General features: G+C 39.4%; 1 protein-coding gene across 2 annotated transcripts in view; it reads left to right on the forward strand.

Annotated features, from left to right (window-relative positions):
* Nucleotides 1-23233, forward strand: part of UNC5C (unc-5 netrin receptor C) — a 323806-nt gene that overhangs the window by 208938 nt on the left and 91635 nt on the right. For both annotated transcript variants that reach the window (XM_075860650.1, XM_075860651.1), the window contains exon 4: nt 19703-19846. In XM_075860650.1, coding sequence (XP_075716765.1) covers nt 19703-19846 — 144 coding nt within the window. The remainder of the gene's footprint in view (nt 1-19702; nt 19847-23233) is intronic.

Genomic DNA, 23233 nt, shown 5'->3' on the forward strand with positions numbered 1-23233 from the left:
ATATGGAAACAATCAGCAGATACATTTTATAACTCAGGTTTTTGCACAAAAAAAATATAATGAATCCAAATGAATTAATACTTGTCAGTTTATGGGAGAGTCCTCACATATATGTTGGCACAATGGCTTACCCTATGGATGTAAATTTATTATAGAGTGGGGGTCTTTGGTCTTATATGATATTTATGGGAATTTTTTAACCTTCAGCAGTTGGTATAATATGTGTGTAATGTTTATATACCATTCAGCCTCTCCAGTTTTCAAAGCTATATCGTTTTTTCCAGGAAACCCCTTTTGGTCAGGATCCCACACAAGCAGTTTTGATGCAGTTTTTGGCTCAGTTTTCAAAGGAAGGAAAGGTATAAAGAAACAGTCTGATGCATCTCATTTCTTGTGGCTCTTTTGTTTAACTCAAGAAACTGAGCCAAAAACTGTGTGTCCGATCCTGGATTTAGATAGATAGACAGACAGACAGACAGACAGACAGACAGACAGATAGATAGATAGATAGATAGATAGATAGATAGATAGATAGATAGATAGATAGATAGATAGATAGATAGATAGATAGATAGATAGAGCACACAAGAAAATTGCAACCGCACACTGCGAACACCAATGTCACCTAAACCTCTAAATATAAATAAATATGCATTACTGCTAAATCTACTTACAATAGGGAGGTTTTTAGCACACATTTGGATCAAATTGTGTGAGCCCACCTGCCATGACAAGGCATCCTCTATAGGTGGGGACCTACTCTGCACATGCACCCAGAACTGGGACTACGCCTACATATATCTGGGGATGGTAGGAACCAGAATTCAAATAATTAAAATCACCCAGGGCAGAATAGGAGGAGTGCAAGAACAAAAAATGCTTGGAAAAGTCCAAACGTTTGCAACGAATTGTATATCGATGTTGGTTAATCCTATTTCTCAAGTCAAGTGTTGTTTCACCTACGTATAATATATTACATGAGCACTGTAATAAATATATCACAAAGTCCGTGTAACATGTAAAATAATGGTTAATACTATAAATCTCATTGGTAATGGGATGTAAGAATGTATTACCCTTGAACATGAATGCACAGTTTATGCAGTTTAAACATTGGGAAACATCCCTTTTTGGCAGGTGCCAGAAGTGTCTGTGTAACCTTTTTATTGGTACCTAGATCCGATCTAACCAATTTGTCGCCCAAATTAAATGGTCGTCTATAAGAAAACAGGGGTGTAACTTCAAACTCTGATACATTATGCAAATATCTACCTAATATCGGACAATGCTTGCGGATGATAGAGGCAATAGGTTGAATTAGATCACTATAGGTGGACACAAAAGGAATCATATTCGTTTTTTACTTTTTACCCTTTTGTGGCCCTGAAGAAGGTCCACACGTTTGACATCCTCAACTTTACAATGATCTTCTTGAATTATTGTGGCAAGGTATCCCCTATCCCTAAATTTATGTGCAAGAATGTCTAGTTTATCATCCAACAACTCATCTTCACTGACAATTCTTTAAACTCTAATGAACTGACTGTAAGGAAGGGACTTAAAGAGGCTCTGTCACCAGATTTTGCAACCCCTATCTGCTATTGCAGCAGATCGGCGCTGCAATGTAGATTACAGTAACGTTTTTATTTTTAAAAAACGAGCATTTTTGGCCAAGTTATGGCCATTTTTGTATTTATGCAAATGAGGCTTGCAAAAGTACAACTGGGCGTGTTGAAAAGTAAAAGTACAACTGGGCGTGTTGAAAAGTAAAAGTACAACTGGGCGTGTATTATGTGCGTACATCGGGGCGTGTTTACTACTTTTACTAGCTGGGCGTTCTGACGAGAAGTATCATCCACTTCTCTTCAGAACGCCCAGCTTCTGGCAGATCACGCTGTGACGTCACTTCCCCAGGTCCTGCATCGTGTCGGACCAGCGAGGACACATCGGCACCAGAGGCTACAGTTGATTCTGCAGCAGCATGCGTTTGCAGGTAAGTAGCTACATCGATTTACCTGCAAACGCCGATGCTGCTGCAGAATCATCTGTAGCCTCTGGTGCCGATGTGTCCTCGCTCGTCTGACACGATGCAGGACCTGTGAGAGACGTCACAGCGTGATCTCTCGAGAACACGCTGTGTCTGCACTGCCAGAAGCTGGGCGTTCTAAAGAGAAGTGCATGATACTTCTATACACAACGCCCAGCTAGTAAAAGTAGTAAACACGCCCCGATGTACGCACATAATACACGCCCAGTTGTACTTTTACTTTTCAACACGCCCAGTTGTACTTTTGCAAGCCTTATTTGCATAAATACAAAAATGGTCATAACTTGGCCAAAAATGCTTGTTTTATAAAAATAAAAACGTTACTGTAATCTACATTGCAGCGCCTATCTGCTGCAACAGCAGATAGGGGTTGCAAAATCTGGTGACAGAGCCTCTTTAACAATCGAGCGCGGATGGCCACTCTCAAATCCCAACAAGTTATTCTTGTCTGTTGGTTTTACAAACAGATTAGTAGAAAGTGTATGGTCAAATAAACTATTCTCCACATCTAAAAATTGTATTTCTTCCCTAGAGTTAACTACTTTAAAAGATATATCCGGATCCATGTCATTCAGAAAATAATGAAAAGCCCTCAATTCCGATAGATAGATAGATAGATAGATAGATAGATAGATAGATAGATAGATAGATAGATAGATAGATAGATAGATAGATAGATAGATAGATAGATAGATAGATAGATAGATAGATATGAGATAGATAGATAGATAGATAGATAGATAGATAGATAGATAGATAGATAGATAGATAGATAGATAGATAGATAGATAGATAGATATGAGATAGATAGATAGATAGATAGATAGATAGATAGATAGATAGATAGATAGATAGATAGATAGATAGATAGATAGATAAGAGATAGATAGATAGATAGATAGATAGATAGATAGATAGATAGATAGATAGATAGATAGATAGATAGATAGATAGATAGATATGAGATAGATAGATAGATAGATAGATAGATAGATAGATAGATAGATAGATAGATAGATAGATAGATAGATAGATAGATAGATAGATAGATAGATATGAGATAGATAGATAGATAGATAGATAGATAGATAGATAGATAGATAGATAGATAGATAGATAGATAGATAGATAGATAGATAGATAGATAGATAGATAAGAGATAGATAGATAGATAGATAGATAAATAGATAGATAGATAGATAGATAGATAGATAGATAGATAGATAGATAGATAGATAGATAGATAGATAGATAGATAGATAGATAGATAGATATGAGATAGATAGATATGAGATAGATAGATATGAGATAGATAGATATGAGATAGATAGATAGATAGATAGATAGATAGATAGATAGATAGATAGATAGATAGATAGATAGATAGATAGATAGATAGATAGATAGATAGATAGATAGATAGATAGATAGATATGAGATAGATAGATAGATAGATATGAGATAGATAGATAGATAGATAGATAGATAGATAGATAGATAGATAGATAGATAGATAGATAGATAGATAGATAGATAGATAGATAGATAGATAGATAGATAGATATGAGATAGATAGATAGATAGATAGATAGATAGATAGATAGATAGATAGATAGATAGATAGATAGATGATAGATAGATAGATAGATAGATAGATAGATAGATAGATAGATAGATAGATAGATAGATAGATAGATAGATAGATAGATAGATAGATAGATATATGAGATAGATTGCAAAGATAATTGTAAAGCATATTAATATCTATTTACTCCCCTGAAATATCTAGATTTTTAGGATCAGCGGATGCTACAGATGTATTTCGGCGGTGGTAATTATATTTCTGGTCATGATAGCATTCCAATATACTCGATAAATTGAGTTCCAGCAATATATTTCTAGATAAAGCCACGGTAATCTAGAGGAACCCTTGTGTTAATGATTTTGCGGTCCCTGGCTTTGAAGTATAATGGGGTAACATTACTGTTCTATTACCAGTTGTCATTGTCAGTTGCTGCTCCTGGGACATGCGGTGCTCCGCGAGAGGTGAGCCCTTATATGCACTTTGGCAGAACACCTGAAGCCCATGTTAAAATGATATTTCATTTGACAGCAACCTGGACAAAAGAGCTTTGGAAAGAGATTTTTTCTGTGTGCCAAGTTCCCTGGTGTGTGGCCGGATGTTCTGCAGATGAAAACAAAAACATCATATTCTTCCTATTTATTCATGTTACAAAACATCCAGAGCCAAATCCATAAATGTAATCAATTCTAGTAAGGGCTCTAAAGTTTATTGTTGTGACACTTCATAGTCATGCAGTAATGGACCGTGTTCCATAATACCGGACAGAGGACTCCAGTCAGCTCCGCAAAAACTGAAGCTTCGCACAAATCAACACATGCAGTTTTTGGCGCAGTTTTTGATGCTATTTTTTTTTAGCCAAACACAACAAATACAAAAGAGAAGTGAAGAAGACAATTTTTCCTTTACATTTTTTGTTTTCCCTTTGAATCCACTTTTGTGTTTGGCTCAAGTGACCCACTAAGGCCAGGATCACACACACAGTTTTGATGCAATTTTTGGTGCAGTTTTTGGCTCTGCATTTTGAGCTAAAGCCAGAAGTGGATCAAAAAAGAAGAAAAGGTATTAGGCCAGATTCACACGAACGTAGAGTATGTCCATGTGACGGACGTTAAAACAACGGCCGTCACACGGACGCATGTGTTTCAATGGGGCCGTTCACGCGGCCGTTGTTTCTACGGACCATGTGAAAGGTTCGTTGAAAAATAGAACATGTCCTATTTTGTTCTGTTTTCACTGATCCCTCCATAGACTCAAGTCTATGGGGATCTGTGAAAACGGAACCCCCACGGGGGCACCTCGGATGTGAAAAATGCCACGTTTTTCACGTCCAAGTTTAAACCACGTTTGTGTGAATCTGACCTTAAGGACAGACTTATGTCTCCTCACTTTTGTGTCCACTTAAAAAACTGAGCCAAAAACGGCATTAAAAAGTGTGTGTGTGTGTGTGTGTGTGCGTGCGTGTGTGTGTGTGTGTGTGTGTGTGTGTTTGTGTGTGTTCCTGACCTAATGCACCTGCAGAACTGGTGGAAATTCCGAATATTCCAAAACACTCCGCAAACGGCCTAATCATTGTTTATTTCTGCGATTACAAAAAGGCATGACATTTTTCCTGAAACAGCAGTCAGGAAAACTCTTGTCTATGCGTTGTATTTGGAACTGCGGCTAAGCTTTAATTGAGCTTCACTTAAATGAAGCTAAGCTGCAATACCAGACACAACCTGTGAACAAAAGTGGCGCTGTTTCTGGGGTAAAAAATACATTTTGTTTTCTCATTTGATACAAAAATCAACAGATTTGTATACATATTATCAAATGATCCTGCTAATAAATGGGGTGAAGGTAACGTTATTTCAAGTAATTACTATTAAAGCAATTCCCATATATGTTTATATAGGAAAGCCAGGTTGAAGACATACTTTTATATATTGCAAAAGATTATACTTTCAACAACATACATTGAGATGAACGCTCAACATACGATCGTGGAAGTTTCTCATCCTGTAAGTTTTTGGGCGTTTTCTCCCCCCTGGTATTACCCCCCTCTTTCTAACATGTGCTGAAGGGCCATTAAACCTTCTGCTGTGCATTGAGATTCATCTGATGCTTCTAACGGCCTCAAAAGTGCTTCAATTTTGCATGAGCAGTAATCTGGAGACTGGGAAGCATTACTGAGTGCTGACAGCCCAGATCATTAGAGAGAGCATGTAAATCCTCTGAACCAGAAATAAAAAGTGCACAGATTTTCGTTGTTAGATGGTTACCACAGTTTTAATGCAAAGCGCAAACCTCTGGCAGCCATTATCCAGCCCATTATTTTTTATTTTCTCGTGTGTGTGTGTGTGTGTGTGTGTGTGTGTGTGGTTTTTTTCTTTATGAAAATCACACTTGCCAATAGTGTGAAAAGTATTTTAATTTGAGCCTTTTAAATTAGTGTCAGTTCTAGTGGCGGAGACACATCGATAATAAAACTTGGTTAATGGGCAGGGGCAAGCTTTTAAACCCACCTCACTCCTGTAGAAGTACATCTGCCTTAGTGAGGAAATGTACAGGTTACAGGATTCCATAAAGTATATAGATATGCAGTAGTTTAAATGTTTGCCATAAAAAATTCTTAAACAGATAATAGTGGTAAATAAATATGCGCCATGAAAATATTTAATGTAATACGATTATTTTCTAGGTAAATAAAAAAATCATAGTTTCTATTATAATGTAAAGGGGGTAAAAAAAATAAAATTAAACACTCGCAGCAAAAACTGATCTCACTGATCAATGGGAGTAGTGTGACTATAGTGTTGCCAGGCAAAAATCACCATCTATACTGGGCTCTACATTCATATGCTAGCTAGATACGCCGAAAATTGTGCAGTATTTAGGCCGATATTGACTTCATCGATTTTATAAACTCATTTCTTTCAAAAGCTCCCTTAGTATCTGGTGGCTCTTGGCTATAGGAGGTGCAGATTGCAGTTGTATCTGGTGGGACATATGTCCCAGGTGCTGCGTAGTGTAGTCGGTGCCAATGAGCACCCAGCAGAGTTGAGCGACAGTCCTGCAGGTGCAGTCAGAACTGAATTGTTCTCCAGGGTGAAAGAGCACTTATCTATGCCTTTGGTCCCTAGTACAGGTATGGGGTCTAGTAGCATCCGGTATCTCTTCTGTTAGCAATGGCTCCATAGTCTGTCAGTCATGAGGTATAAGCAGTTTTTATACTTGTGTCCTAGCCTGGAAGCCCGCTACTTAGCTGGTGTCGGCTGTATGTTACAGTCGACGCCTCACTGCAACGGATAAATTAGATCCCAGCCATTTGACCACTTATATGCCGCGGTCTATAGCAACTGCGATATCTAAGCCATTAAAAAAAGGGGCCCATCAGCAAACCCGCGACGCGATTGCAGGGTGACGATGGTTGCCATGACAGCCTGAGGGCCTACTGAAGGCCCCCAGGTCTGCGATCTTTGCTCTCCTATTAAGCCTTCACTGGTAACGCTGCATCTGTAAAAGTCAGAACTACAACAATATAACATTATGCAACCCGCTCGGTAAACGCTGTAAAAAAATATATATTTTTCCCATTCCATCCCACAAAGAATTTTTCCCAGTACATTATATGACACAATAAATGGTGCAGTAAAAAACAATAACTCGTCTCGCAGAAAACAAGCTCTCTTATGGCTATATCAACAGAGAGCGGGGAGGAAAAAACGAAAATGAGAAACTAAAAAATGGTTGCAATGGCAAGGGGTTAAACAATAACAAGGTTTTTCAGCCATATATGAACAGTAGGCTGCACTGTGGCATTTACAGCCTTGATTGGCTTTAATAATGATAGGGCAGCATGATAGAAAACTGTAGCTAGTCATTTCCCAGCCTCCGTAGAATCAGAAGACAGACTTTACCTTCTTCTCTAATGGCTGCAGCTTGGCTTTAGTTGATTTACCAATTGCCTTACTTGACTTGTCACTTTTGGCCTACAACATACATTTTATTTGTGACTACGACATAAATTTTCAAGTACATCAAAATGCTTTTAGAGTGGCATCGATAAATGCAGAATCCACTGTAAAAAAAAAAAATCATTTAAAAGGCTACAGTTCTTCCAGGACCTTGAAAAGCAGAGACATGCTGTATTTTAATTTTTCTTATGTTACATCTTAATGACACATTTATTTATATAGTGACATTGCCAGCAGCTCATAGGATTGCATTATCTTGCCAAATGTTCAGAAAACATTTTCTTTAACCTTGGTGATTCAATTTCTGGTATTCAAAGAATCTCAAAGAGCATCCTTTTGTGAACTTTGCTTATATTAACTGCAATTTCACCTTGAATTTTCTCCTATGATGGTACAGTATATTGTTAGTCTTCAATAACATAGGTAAAAGCAAGTACAAAACAGAACATGTTTCCTGAAATAAAAAGAAATCAAATAGAAACAACATATAGAAACTCGAATTGAGCATATATTAGTCAGATTATCAAGTTATAGTAAATAATTTCCAGCCCCTCAATTCGGTCAGTTTGATTTTATATGTGGGAATATACGTTTGTCAGTCACCTGATCATCCTTATATCATCGCTGGTTTAGTCGTTTATTATTTCTTATAATTGTAATGGAAATAACCTCTGCATGGGCTGACTTCCTGGTGTGGGGCTTGTGTTAATCTCATCAGCCAAACTGAACATGCAGATCTGCAGTGTAAGGGCAAAGCCCCATGTGGCGGAATTGCTCTGGAATTCCGCTGCGGACACTCCGCAGCGTTAATCCGCAGCGGACCCGTTTCTCCATTGCCTTCCACTGCTTTTTAGTAGGGTTCGTTTAGACGATGCGGAAAATTCCGCTGCGGAGCATAGGCTGCGGTGCGGAATTTGGTGTCCGCAGCATACAATGGATGTTGCGGACGTGTGGCGGACTGGTTGCGGATTCATTGCGGAAGTTCTCCATTGACTTCAATGGAGATTCTAAATTCTGCAATGAAGTCCGCAGATGTCATGTACATGGTTATGTGTGCTGCGGAGCGTATTGGTTTTTTAACATGACATTTCTTCATTCTGGCTGGACCTATGTATTTCTAGGTCTACAGCCAGACTGAGGAAGTCTATGGAGCTCCTGTAATTACGGGTGACTATGTGTGTACACCCGTAATTACGGGAGCGTTGCTAGGCGACGTCAGTAAATAGTCACTGTCCAGGGTGCTGAAAGAGTTAAGCGATCGGCAGTAACTGTTTCAGCACCCTGGACAGTGACTACCGATCACAATATACATCAACCTGTAAAAAAAATAGAAGTTCATACTTACCGAGAACTCCCTGCTTCTTTCTCCAGTCCGGCTTCCCAGGATGATGTTTCAGTCCAAGTGACGGCTGCAGCCAATCACAGGCCAATCACAGGCTGCAGTGGTCACATGGACTGCCGCGTCATCCAGGGAGGTCGGGCTGGATGTCAAGCGAGGGACGCGTCACCAAGGCAACGGCCGGTAAGTATGAAATTATTTTACTTTCACTAGGGAAAGTGCTGTCCCTTCTCTCTATCCTGCACTGATGGAGAGAAGGGAAGTACTTTCACCTCAATACGCAACGGCCAGTCCGCATCAATTTACTGCACATTTTGGGCAGATCCGCAACAGAATCTGCAATGCAGATTCTGTGCGGCATTGATGCGGACAGTTGCGGAAGAAATATGCCACGTGGGGCTTTGCCCTTAGGGTATGTTCACACGCAGTGAGCAAAAACGTTTCAAAATATGGAGCTGTTTTCAAGGGAAAACAGCTCCTGATTTTCAGACGTTTTTTAAGCCACTCGCAATTTTTGCTGCGTTTTTTACGGCCGTTTTTGGAGCTGTTTTCAAAAGAGTCTATGAAAAACGGCTCCAAAAAGTCCCAAGAAGTGTCCTGCACTTCTTTTGACGAGTCGTCATTTACACGCCGTCTTTTGATAGCGACGCGTAAAATTAAGGCTCGTAGGAACAGAACATCGTAATGCCCATTGTAAGCAATGGGCAGATGTTTGTCGGCGTATTATGGGCGTTTTTTCAGGCGTAATTCGAGGCGTAAAACGCCCGAATTATGTCTGAAAATAGGCCGTGTGAACATACCCTCATGCATAAGGGAATGATAAATCAACAGCCTGAGCCTCTAATAAACCTGGAGCTTTATCTGAGATCGACCATGGTTGAACCCGACGGAGCAGTGTAAGGCCTCATTTACACGAGCGTAATATACGCGCGTGCGACGTGCGTGCTTTTCACGCTTGTCGTACGCACCTATATTACTCTATGGGGGCATGCAGACAGTCCGTGAGTTTTGCTCAGCGTGAGTGCGCTGAAAAAAACTCACGACATGTTCTATAAATCTGCGTTTTTCGCGCATCACGCACCCATTGAAGTCAATGGGTGCGTGAAAACCATGAAGGTCGCACGGAAGCACTTCCGTGCGAACTGCGTGATTCGCGCAAGAGCTGTCAAACTGAATGTAAACAGAAAAGCACCACGTGCTTTTCTGTTTACAAACATCCGAACGGAGTGTCTTACAGATGACCGAACCGAACTGTACCGGGTTCGGCCGAACTCGTTTTGACCGAACCCGGCAGTAGACAGTCACTGTGCACGGTGCTGAAAGAGTTAAACTGGTTCAGCACCCTGGAGAGTGACTTCCGATTCCAATATACGTGAACATGTAAAAAAAAAAAAAAGTTCTGACTTACCGATAACTCCCGGCTTCTTCCTCTAGTCTGACCTCCCGGGATGACAATTCAGTCCAAGTGACCGCTGCAGCCAATCACAAGCCAAGCACAGGCTGCAGCGGTCACATGGACTGCCGCGTCATCCAGGGAGGTGGGGCCATATGTCAAGAGAGGCGCGTCACCAAGGACGCGTCACCAAGGATGCGTCACCAAGGCAACGCCCGGGAAGTTCTCGGTAAGTACGAACCTCTTTTTTTTAAAACAGGTTACTCGATATGGTGATCGGAATGCACTGTCGAGGGTGCTGAAAGAGTTACTGCCGATCAGTTAACTCTTTCAGCACCATGGACAGTGACTGATGTCGACTAGCCTCATCTCTATGATGGCGGCTGCGCGAAAATCACGCAGCCGCGCATCATACACGGATGACACACGGAGCTGTCAAGTGCCTTTTGCGCACGCAAAACGCTGCGTTTTTTGTGCGCGCAAAACGCACACGCTCGTGTAAATCAGGCCTCAGGCTGGGTTCACACAGAGTTTTTTGCAGGCAGAAAATCGGCCTCAAAATTCAGTTTAGAATTTTGAGGCAGATTTTGCCTTGCTTGCACGCCAATTTTCGCGGCGTTTTTTGTGGCGTTTTTCGCCTGCGTCCATTGAGCGCCATGAGCAAAATACACCGCGAAATACGCTTTCTCTGCCTCCCATTGATGTCAATGGGAGGTCAGAGACGTAAACGCCGAAGATAGGGCATGTCCCTTCTTTTTCCCGCGAGCCGTTTTTTTTGCTCGCAGGAAAAAAACGCCTCCGCCTCCCATTGAAATCAATAGGAGGCATTTTCGGCCGTTTTTAGGCGCGTTTTCCGACGCGGTTTCCATGTCAAAAAACGTGTCAAAAACGTGTCAAAAAACTCAGTGTGAACTGTCCCTAAAGAAGCAGCTTAGCAGCTGACACTGAAGAGAATAAAAAAATCTGTAAATATCACCCATAAGTAGTGATCTGGACATCATGGAACTCATCAAAGTTGCCATGATTAGTTAACCCCTTAATGACCAGGCCTGAAAAGGCCTTAATGACCAGCTATTTTTTTTCAGTTTTCGCAACTCTGCATTTCAGCAGCCATAACTTTTTTATTTTTCAATTAACATGGCTGTATGAGGCCTCGTTTTATGCGGGAGAAATAGTATTTTTTTTCTGTGCAGTTTGGGGGGTAGAAAAAATTCTGTGTAAGTTATAAAATTTATTTCTACGGTATGAATACAATAAGAAGCAATTCTCGGCACTGTTTTTTTTTGTCTATATTTTATCCAGTTTACATTTCTAAATAACCTGTTAAATTAATTCTTCAGGTTAATACGGTCATATAGATACCTAATATATGTAGGTTTTTTGTTTTTATGTACTGTATGGGCAATAAAATATGTTTTATGCAAAACAAATGACTTTTTTGGTGGGACTATATTATAAGGGATAACTTTATTCAGAGCTTTATTTTTTTACTTTAAATGTATTAGCATACTCCTGTATGCTAATACATTACACTGTGGCTGCTGTTTGTACAGCACCTTAGTGTGCCCTAACAGCAAGCATACTGAACAGACAGCTCTGGGGTCCTTTCTAGGACCCCATTCATGACTGCAGAGGGATCCCCCAGATTACGATTGCATCACCGGGAGACACAGTGATCATGCCACGTTCACGGCCTGCGGTAATCAAAGTGTTAGGGCATGACCACACGTAGCGGAATTGCTCTGGAATTCCGCTGCGGACAGTCCGCAGCGGAAATCCGCAACGTACACGTTTCTCCATTGCCTTCCACAGCTTTTTAGTTGTGTTCGTTTACACTTTGCGGACAATTCCGCTGCGGATCATAGGCTGCGGTGCGGAATTTGGCGTCCGCAGCATACAATGGTTGTTGCGGACGTGTAGCGGACTTGTTGCAGACTCATTGCGGAATTTCTCCATTGACTTCAATGGAGAGTCAAAATTCCGCAATGAAGTCCGCAGATGTTATGTAGATGTTATGTGTGCTGCGGAGCGTTTTGGTTTTACTAACATGACATTTCTTCATTCTGACTGGACCTATGTATTTCTAGGTCTACAGCCAGACTGAGGAAGTCAATGGGGCTCCCGTAATTACGGGTGACTACGTGTGTGCACCCATAATTACGGGTGACTACGTGTGTGCACCCGTAATTACGGGAGCGTTGCTAGGCGACGTCAGTAAATAGTCACTGTCCAGGGTGCTGAAAGTGTTAAGCGATCGGCAGTAACTATTTCAGCACCCTGGACAGTGACTTCCGATCACAAGATACATCAACCTGTAAAAAAAATAGAAGTTCCTACTTACCGAGAACTCCCTGCTTCTTCCTCCAGTCCGGCCTCCCAGGATGACGTTTCAGTCCAAGTGACGACTGCAGCCAATCACAGGCCAATCACAGGCTGCAGCGGTCACATGGACTGCCGCGTCATCCAGGGAGGTCGGGCTGGATGGCGAAAGAGGGACGCGTCACCAAGACAACGGCCGGGTAAGTATGAATTTCTTTTTACTATTACTAGGGAAAGGGCTGTCCCTTCTCTCTATCCTGCACTGATAGAGAGAAGGGAAGCCCTCTTCCCCTCAATACGCAACGGCTAGTCCGCATCAATTTAATGCCCATTTTAGGCAAAGCCGCAACAGAATCTGCAATGCAGATTCTGTGCGGCATTGATGCGGACAGTGGTGGAAGAAATCCGCCATGTCTGGGCATGCCCTTAAACAGCTAAGGTCAGGATTCTCTAAATTCAGGAACTGTAAGTTACGGGAGCGATCGTCAACCTCTTCTACAGCGATGCCAAATGATCTGCACTGCCTGCCATCAAAATACGGTGGGCGGCTGTTAAGGAGTTAAGTTACACAATCTTCCAATGTATATAGGGGTTAATCTGGGATTAGAAAATAAAATATTAATTTTTTTTCTTCAGAAACAGTGCCAATCATGTCCATGGGCTGTGTTTAATTTTGCAGCTCATTCTCATTTAAGTGAATGCAGAGCAATACAAGACACAGCCTCTGGACATGTGTGTCATTGTTTTTAGAAAATCAAACAGACCCTTTTACTAATCATGGACAATTTATTTAACGGTACTACGCACAGTAAGCCTCCACTGACAAAGCCTGTCAATTGAATAGTGTAAGTACCAGGCATATGCAGAGCTATGGAAAGGCTGTTTAGGCATGTGCCCTTGGTGTTGGGTGCCACTCGGTCAACTAGGGCAGCAAATAGAATCTGAAGGAAACCCTATCTATGACTCTGTACCAGTTTCCTTTAACCGCTTCCGACCGCCCACTGTAAATTCACGTCAGCGCTCGTGGGGGGGGGGTGCTCGCCAATGTGAATTTGCGGTGGGTGTTAACAGCTTGATTGGGTATTTGTGAGTAGCGCTGACACCCGGATTGCGCTGTTGACACCAGGCTCTGATCTCGGAGACATGATTAAGATCTGATTGGTTCAGGTCCCGATCATGTGATCGCAGGGAAAGTTTATTGTAGCAAGAAACTGGAAAGTTTGTAGCTACAACAAACTTTCCCGGGGACCAGTGCTGCTGTTGGTTGTCATGGCAAAACCGGAGGCCATACACGGAAGCTGGTCCTCATAGGCTTCCTGTCAGTGTGACTCTCAGATTATAATACGTTAAACTACCTAGGTAGTGTAATGTATTATAGCAGCTATCAGTGCTGCAGGTCTTCAAGTAAAACAAGTAAAAAGTAAAAAAAAAAAGGTAATAATGTTTTATAAAAGTGTAAAAATAAGTTATAGGTTACAAAAACAAAAAATGCTATTTTTCCTATAATAAGTCTTTTATTATAGGAAAAAAATGAAGTACACATATTGGGTATCACCGTGTTCGTAACACTGTAAACATATAATATTATTTTTCCTGCACGGTGAACACCGCAAAAAAATACAAGAATCACAATTTTTTTGGTCACCATAAAACTGATCATAAAGTGAACCCCAAAATAGTACCAATAAAAACTACAACCCGTTCGGCATAAAACAAGCCCTCCGACAGCTTTTTTGACTGAAAAATAAAAAAGTTATGGCTCTCAGAATATGGTGACACAAAAAATAAATTATTTTATAGAAAAGTGATTTTATTGCGCAAACGTTGCACAACATAAAAAAAAACTATATACATATGGTATTGCCGTAATCGTATCGGCCAGCAGAATAACGTAAAATGTCATTCATAGCACATGGTGCAATGTTAAATACCTTTGTGTCAAAAAAGACAAAAGTATAGAAGGTATGATACCTTTATTGGCTAACCATAAAAGTTGTGCTTTTTTCGAAGTCATTCATTTGTAAACTGCCTGAAGAAGGGGCCTGTGTGCTCTGAAAGCTGCATATAGAACTTTTATGGTTAGCCAATAAAGATATCATGCCTTCTATACTTTTGTCTTTTTTGACGCAAAGGTATTTAACATTGCATATTGTTTCTGGCTAACACGGTACTACACTATTTTTTTATAGCGCATGGTGAAAACTGTAAAAAAATAGGACAAAAAACATTGTCAGAATTTATGTTTTTTTTACCAAACAACTGGAATAAAAAGTGATCAAAAATCGATTGTACCCTAAAATAGTACCAATGAAAACTTCAGATTGTCCCGCAACAAACAAGCCCTCACACAGCTCTGGTGGTGAAAAAAATAAAAAAGTTCTGGCTCTCAGAATACAGCAACAGAAATGTGCAGAGTGTTCCAAAGCAGATAAAATTGGGCACCATTTATAAGTGCGACACTGGTCACATATATCTATGAATTATTTTTTATTTACTGCATTATTATACCCTCTTATTATGCCCTGATGTACTTCGCACAGATTACATATGTCCCCACATTATAAACTGAAATACCAGCAAAACCACAAACAGAACTATTACCAAGCAAAATAGGCGCTCCAAATGCCAAATGGTGCTCCCTCCGTTCTGAATCCCACAGCGTGCCCAAACACCAGCTTACGTCCACATATATGACATTTTATACCCGGGAGAACCCGCTCAACATTGTATGAGGTATTTGGCTTCAGTGGCACAAACTGGGCACAACATATTGTGCACTAAAATGGCATATCAGTGGAAAATGTTAATTTTCACTTTGCATCATCCACATGCTTTGCATACCCCTTCACGTACCACAATTTAATAGCATGTCAAAGGTGTATATATGGAGTGGGCTCATGCGCTGAGTCTGCTCCATATGCTACAGTTGTCAGCTGTGTATTACAGCTGACACCCGGGACTAACGGACAGGAACAGTGATCGAGCTGTTACAGGAGCCTGTAAAAATGACATTATACTGCAATACATTAGTATTGCAGTGTAGTCTACCAGCGATCTAATGATTGCTGGTTCAAGTCCCGTAGGGGAACTAATACAATGTGTAAAAAAAAAGCAAATAAAGTTATTATTAGTGAAAAAAAAGATATAATATATTTAAAGTCCAAAAAAAAACCCTTTCCAATTTTCCTCTAAAGTAATGTAAAAAATAAACAAAATTGGTATCGCTGCATTCGTAAAAGTCCAAACTATTACAATATACCATTATTTAACGCGCACGGTGAACGCCGTAAAAAACAAAGCATTTAAAATGCCAAAATCGCTGTTTTTTAGTCACCTTAGCTTTTAAAAATTTTTTAATAAACAGTGATCAAAAAGTTGTATGTACCAAAAAATGCTACCAATAAAAACTACAGCTCGTCCAGCAAAAAATCGACCAAAAAATACAAAAGTTATGGCTCTCGATTGTGGTGAAACAAAACATGTTTTTTTTTAACAAATAGTTTTTACTTTGTAAAAGTAGTAAAATATAAAAAAACAACTGTATAAATTTGGTATTACCTTAATCGTATTAAGTCTCAGAAAAAATGTAAGTTGTCGTTTTTACCGGTGAAAGCCGTAGAAACGAAACCCAAAAAACAATGGAGGAATCGCTGCTTTTTCCAATTTCAGCCTGCAAAGAATTTTATTTTCAGTCTCCCAGTATATTAAATGGTACTTTAAATGGTGTTGCTAGAAACTACAAGTCCTCCCGCAAAAAATAAGCCCTCACACCGCTCTACTGACAGAAAAATAAAAAAAGTTACAGCTCTTGGAAAGCAGGGAGGGAAAAACTAAAATAAAAAACAAAGTCAGTCCTGAAAGGGTTAATTAATTTCAAATGAAAAAATATTAATGACCACGTGGGGTATTGCCGTACTTGGGAGAAATTGCTTTACAAACATTTGGGTGCTTTTTCTCCTTTATCCTTTGTGAAAATGAAAAAATGCAACATTTTAATGGAAAAAAAAAATTGATATTAATTTTCATGGCCTAATTCTAATAAATTCTGCAAAAGACCTGTGGGGTCTAAATGCTCACTATACCCCTAGAATGATTCCTTAAGGGTTGTAGTTTCCCAAATGGGGTCACTTTTGGGGTGTTCCACTGTTTTGGTACCTCAGGGGCTTTGCGAATGCAATATAACACCCGAAAACTATTCCAGCTAAAATTGAGCTCCAAAAGCCAAACGGTGCTCCTTTCCTTCTGAGTCCTGCCGTGTGTCCAAACAGCAGTTTATTACCACATATGGTGTATTGCTGTAATCAGGAGAAATTGCTTTATAAATTTTGGGGTTCTTTTTTGTCTCCTTTATTCATTGTAAAAATTAAACATTTCTTTGTTTTTTCAGAAAAAAGTAGATTTTCATTTTCATAATTCCACTAAATTCAGCAGAAAACCTGTTGGTTCAAAATGCTAAGGGCATGTTCACACGTGGCGGAATTGCTGTGGAATTCCGCTGCGGACAGTCCGCAGTGGAATTCTCCAGCGGCCGTTTTTTACATTTGTTTCAATACATTTTGAGGCAAGTTAGTTCAGACATTGCGGAAAACTCTGCTGCGGACCATAGGCTGAGGTGCGTAATTTTCAGTCCGCAGCATGCACTGTCTGTTGCGGAGAAGAAGCGGAATTTCACTGAGGATATCAGCCTTTGCAATGCAAAAACTAGAAATCTGTGGCAAGTCCGCTTTCTTTTATGCAACTTCTGAATTACCTGTCAAATATGCAAATGTTGGTGCAGATTCGTTGCATAATTGCCCCAAATCTGCACCAACATTTGCAGCGGAAAAACTCCGCCACGTCTAGACGTGCCCTTACTCTGTATACAGCAAAACCAGTAACATATTGTACACACAGTAGACCTCCTAACAAATTAAACATATTTGCCATCATCTTAAGTTCTATTCAATTGCACTGCAAATATGTCTTTTAGCAATGCTCTGAGGATAGCAAAGGATGGACACTGCAGCACCGTCTTCCAGAGCTGAGGCGTATTTCTTTTCTAGCGACAGTTTTTGAGTTTTCCTCTTTTATGTAAATGTTTGACGCAAGGTGACTGTGCATTCGACTGCTACTAATGTAACTCTGATATTTAAGTACCTCAACTCCCAAACCACCAAACTGCTTTGAACTTGCTTGTTACCCTCATTATTAAAACATTCCCATAGCATGCTGGAGAAGCTTGTTTCTCATGCTTGCTGTTAGAAAGGTTGGCAGGTTAAACACACATGCTCTTTGAATTTATATTTGTGTTATCAACTGTTGTTCTACTTCTTTCTCTCACCAATTGCCTTCAATTTGTCTTTTGGGAAGCATGGAGATGCATTTTCATTCTTATGTTTTTTTTTAATATATAGGATATTTCAATACTTTCCAGTAATTACTCAAGAATCAAGATAATACTTATTTATTAATTTTTCAGAACCAGTTCGTTATTTGCAAATATACTATAATGGTTAATTACGCAAGGAGGAATGCATCTCATTAAAATATGTTCCCACCAGAAATCATGCAGATATTACATGCTCTATTAGCTGTTATGTTTGGGAGAGCACTTTAGATATAAACAGCGTGCAACATGAATGTCCGTATACAACTGTGCCGAAACGGCAATTAATCGCCTGCCTTGTGAATAGGAGCTCTCTATGAGGCTAAAGAGAAATCAAAGGATCGGCTTGGCTTTTCAGAGTTGGTAAGATTCTTGTGCATCACAAATAGGAACATTCATCCCTTGAATCCCAGGTTTGTGTAGCTACAGCCTTAGGTTACATGACGCGGTATTCTGAAAACTGTGAAAGAGGTCTTTCATCCTTGTTGGTATCGACTTTTCTGTTAGATTTTTATTTATTTTTTCCATAAATCAAGTATTTGATCAAGTTCAAGTAGGATGCATAAGGATGTTATATTAACACACCCCAATTTAAATCTCTTTCCGTGATGTTTCAAGAGCTTAGTGTTATAAAACTGAGATCGTACTGACTGGCTATTGATTTCTGCTACTGGAGATTGATAAAACACTGTATTTTTCCAGAAACAGCGCCACTCTTATTCAGGGAAAGTGTCTAGTATGGCAGATCAGACCTTTTCATTTGAATGCTGCTTTGCTGCAATACCAGACACAGCCCATAGACAAAAGGGGTGCTGTTTCTAGAAGAAAAAAAAAAAGAAGAGTGTTTTTGGGCTAGTCCTGGAAAAAAGATTCAACTTACTTATTAGGCTGGGTTCACACGACCTATTTTCAGACGTATACGAGGCGTTTTTTGCCTCGTTTTACGTCTGAAAATATGTCTCAAATATGTTGTCAAACATCTGCCCATTACTTTCTATGGGTATAACGCTGTTTTGTTCCCACGACGCGTAATTTTACGCGTCGTACGGCAATTACGACGCGTAAAATTACGCCTCGTAAAAAGAAGTGCAGGACACTTCTTTGGACGTTTTTGGAGCTGTTTTCTCATAGACTCCAATGAAAACAGCTCCAAAAACGGACGTAAAAAACGCAGCGAAAACGCCACGAAAAATGCAGCGAAAAACGCGAGTTGCTCAAAAAACGTCTGAAAAGCAGGGTCTGTTTTCCCTTGAAAACAGCTCTGTATTTTCAGACGTTTTTGGTCACTACGTGTGCACATACCCTTGAGCTTCGATAATTTTGTTACTCAAGAACAGAGATGTTGGAGTCAATTCACCAGATTTGAGATTCTAAGCAAATTATAGTGATTTGCATTTTGGAGAATCAATGGCATTTTCACAATTTATTTATCTCTAATTAGTAACCAAAATGTATGAATATTTGCAGAAACAGGAGTTTAAGGGCAGGTGAGTGACAATAAATGCTACTCTCAGGTAATGAAGGTTAAAAGGCAGAATAAATGTATCTGTGGTTTATCATCTATAGCCATGAAAATAGTGTGATGTGATCTTACATTTTTGTGATTTAATGCTGAACTATTACACAATACTATCTTTGTACATATTTTATACAGTGATATGCTAGATTAAGTAATTCTCAACTACTATGTTTTTACAGGTCTAATAGTCCGAGAAGTGAGTATTGAGATATCTCGACAGCAAGTAGAAGAGTTGTTTGGACTAGAAGATTACTGGTGCCAATGTGTAGCCTGGAGCTCAGCCGGAACTACAAAAAGCAGAAAGGCATATGTTAGGATAGCATGTGAGTATTTCCATTAATATCAATATGTCGTCACAAAATAGATATTATAGCATCTAATGATTGTTTAAAGGCTATGTTCACCTTTGAAATCATTTTTCTTTTTTTAATAAAAATGTCTGTCGGTGTGATAGGTGCAACTTTCAAAATACTTTTCAATAAAAATTATCTTTACTTTTTAAGATACAGCTGCTTTGTATCCTGTATACAGGGCAGCTGTATAGTTCGCTAAGACCTCAATCCGTCAGGTCCGCAGGACTAAAAGGTTCAGTGTTAGCAGGTCCTGAGTGTCTCAGTCACGCAGGATCCACCTGTTATCGATCACATCTAAGTTATGAACTTAGATGTGATCGGTAACAGCTCGATCCTGTGAGTCAGAGACACGCAGGATCCGAAGTCACTGAACCCGTCAGTGCCGCTGACCTGTCGGATACAGGATTCAGAGCAAGATACAGCTGCTCAGTATACAAAGCAGCTGTATCTCAAAAAGTTAAAATTACTTTTAATAAAAAGTATTTTGAAAGTTACAACAATCACACTGATAGACATTTTTATTAACAAAAAAAAACAACGATTTCATAGGTGAACATACTATTAAGGTGTACATATGTCCCCCTTTTTATAATCCTGAACAAACCCTTTAAGACGGTTGCGGTGTTTGTTTTATAACACTAAAGTTTTCACAATATACCATCCAGTTATTTTATCATATCTTTGGTACTACTTTCCATCTTTTACTCATTTGCAGTACAGCCATTTAACCTGATCGACTACCAGAAAACTGTTCAGTGATTTACTCAAAGAGTACACCCAGTGAGATGGATCCTTATCCAATATTTAGGCAACTTTTTAATTCAAAATATATTCAAATAAAAAAACATTTGTGTTTTTGGATACAAGTTTCTGTGCACATTGTCTGAAACACATGTCACTAGAAAGGCTGCTAAGGAGTAAACACATCTTTTCGTTTTCTTAAGTGGAGGCAAAGAGCCCAAGTGGGCTTAGCCATAGACCCTCTTACCAACACTGCCCCTCTTGTTGAGAGACACAGTTGAAGGAGGTTAGTGCTTTCTCTGTATTCTGTATAAGTGCTAGTTAGGCCCACTTCTGCTACACTTTGATACTAAAAGATGTGCATACTTGGTGATGCCTCTGGTCATAGCTAGAAAGTTTTTGAGCCCGCTGGGCTAAAAACTGCACATATGCCAATCACTGGATTTGGCAACTTTGCATTCTGTCATTCATGTTTACAGTGCCTTGTATGGGAGCTATACAGAATAAAATAATCCATTTATTATACTGTATGTATAGTGAGATAGCTCTTCATAGCATGATTTTGAATGTAGTATGGTAAGTCATTATGCCTCTGCATTACCTGCGTGTAATGGCGCAGTTCTTGTATACGACATCCATTGCCTATGGGCTTGCTTGCCTCTGCCACCACAGCATTCTTGGTGACTTGACGGGTCGCTGGTTAGCTTTAATCATTTTTGCTGTTTTATGCAACCTTTAAAAATGCTAAGGTAATTGTTTCAAAAAGGCAAATTTATGCATTAGATGTAATACATTGCTGAAGAAGCAATACTATTGTTTTCTTCACATATTCTTGGTATAGGCTTTTCAGCATATTTATACTATATAACATTGAAAGTACTACTGCATTAGGAAGTAGCTGATAGCAGACAGAAACTGATTGGATTTTTGTATGGGAAGAAAGCGGAAAAAAGAAAACATTTTACCATGCATAAACATGGTGATTTACCTGGGCTGTAAAACTCTAAGGCCAAAATAAACTGCTGGTTGAGCAGCTTTATTGTGTAATAGACTCGGCTTGTTTTTTTGGAGCTTGGCATTTTACCAATAAACACTTAAACATACGGTCAGACAAGGTGACTGTATATATCAGCGGCACAGTGGCTACAATTGTCACCCTGCAGTGATGGCCCTTTAATCGAATCCATAATGATAGCTGTATATTTTCATGTTATCTCTCCCATGATTAACAGATGCTGGTAATTTAAAGGGGATGTCCATGATAGAGGGTTTATTATTATTGGCCGTAAGTGACCATGATACCGGAGATAAAAAACTTTTAATGTTTTACCTTTCATTATGTCTGCTGCTCCCCCCTGCCTGGGCACAGTTGTATGTATACTTTGTGGCCTCTGCTAAGCTCATGCGCCGTACAATGTGCAGCGGGAGCCATGTACAGTCTGTAATCTTTACATGAAGTGATGGCCAGCCAGGGGTAAAGGAAGACATAATAAAAGGTGAACATATATGGCTTCCTTCCCCCCTCTCCCTGTACAATGTCACCGGTCGCATGGCCGCTTTATCCAATGGATCTGGTACTGTATTCCTACAGCGTTCTATCTATAACTGTTAGTGGCCATGTGATATTTACTTGCATCCACGACCGGACAGTCTGAGCAACAGACATAATATAAAGTAGAACATTTTTACTAAAAATAAATTCTAAAGTTATATTACATCTAGTAACATGGCCACTTATGGCTCCCAAAAATACTTTTAATCCTGGGCAACGCATTTAACCAATTAACGCCTTATTCCTCTGCCCCTGTAGACCATGGGAGTTCAATAGGAACTTTAATAACAAGCTCAATGGAATAGTGACTGACATATCTAAGTAAAATGTCCTGTACATTGTGGATAAGTTGATCCTATATAAATAAAACCTTACTAGAATGTATATGGTACCTGAAAAACATGCTGGAATCTGTCGTAGTCAGGGCACTTCTTATATCAATTCTTCATTGTTCAACTTTATTTGCCCATGGAGGAAAATGTGGCAAAGATTTTTGTGGCATTTACATAATACACATTCTTCTTAATTCAACTCTTTATTTTAATATGAAAAATGCCAATATTTGATATACACACAGTTATCTTTTTGTTTTTGAATTTACAAAGAAAATACTTATTCAATCCCGAGTACATATCTCCTCTTACAAGAGCTTAAGGAACATCATTTCTCCAGCTTTCCTTCTTTTGTCTGAATTCATAATGCTCTCATTTGCATTGCTATTGTCCAGTCTTGCTAGTATCTACTCTACACTGTCCCTTTGTGTAAATTCTTGTAACAGACTGAAGAGAGTGATTTATACATGAAAATAAGTCTCATTGACGCAAAGCCGTTGCTGTAATAAAAAGTCAACTCACACAGATTTACCATCAAGGTGTTCACAAATTTTACCTTCCCTTTACTAATAGAAGTGTTTAGTACATTCATAGCACGTAAATACTTAAGAGCATGTGTGAGTTGAAACCAATGAAAGCTCAGGGCTTTTATACTGTCTGGTAGAATGCACTTGATATTGCCCATTCCATTGCAATAATATTTGCAAGTTGTCTTAGGTAACTATATAAAAA

The sequence above is a fragment of the Rhinoderma darwinii genome, chromosome 1 (genome assembly GCF_050947455.1).
Source record: "Rhinoderma darwinii isolate aRhiDar2 chromosome 1, aRhiDar2.hap1, whole genome shotgun sequence".
NCBI classification, from domain to species: Eukaryota; Metazoa; Chordata; class Amphibia; order Anura; family Rhinodermatidae; genus Rhinoderma; species Rhinoderma darwinii.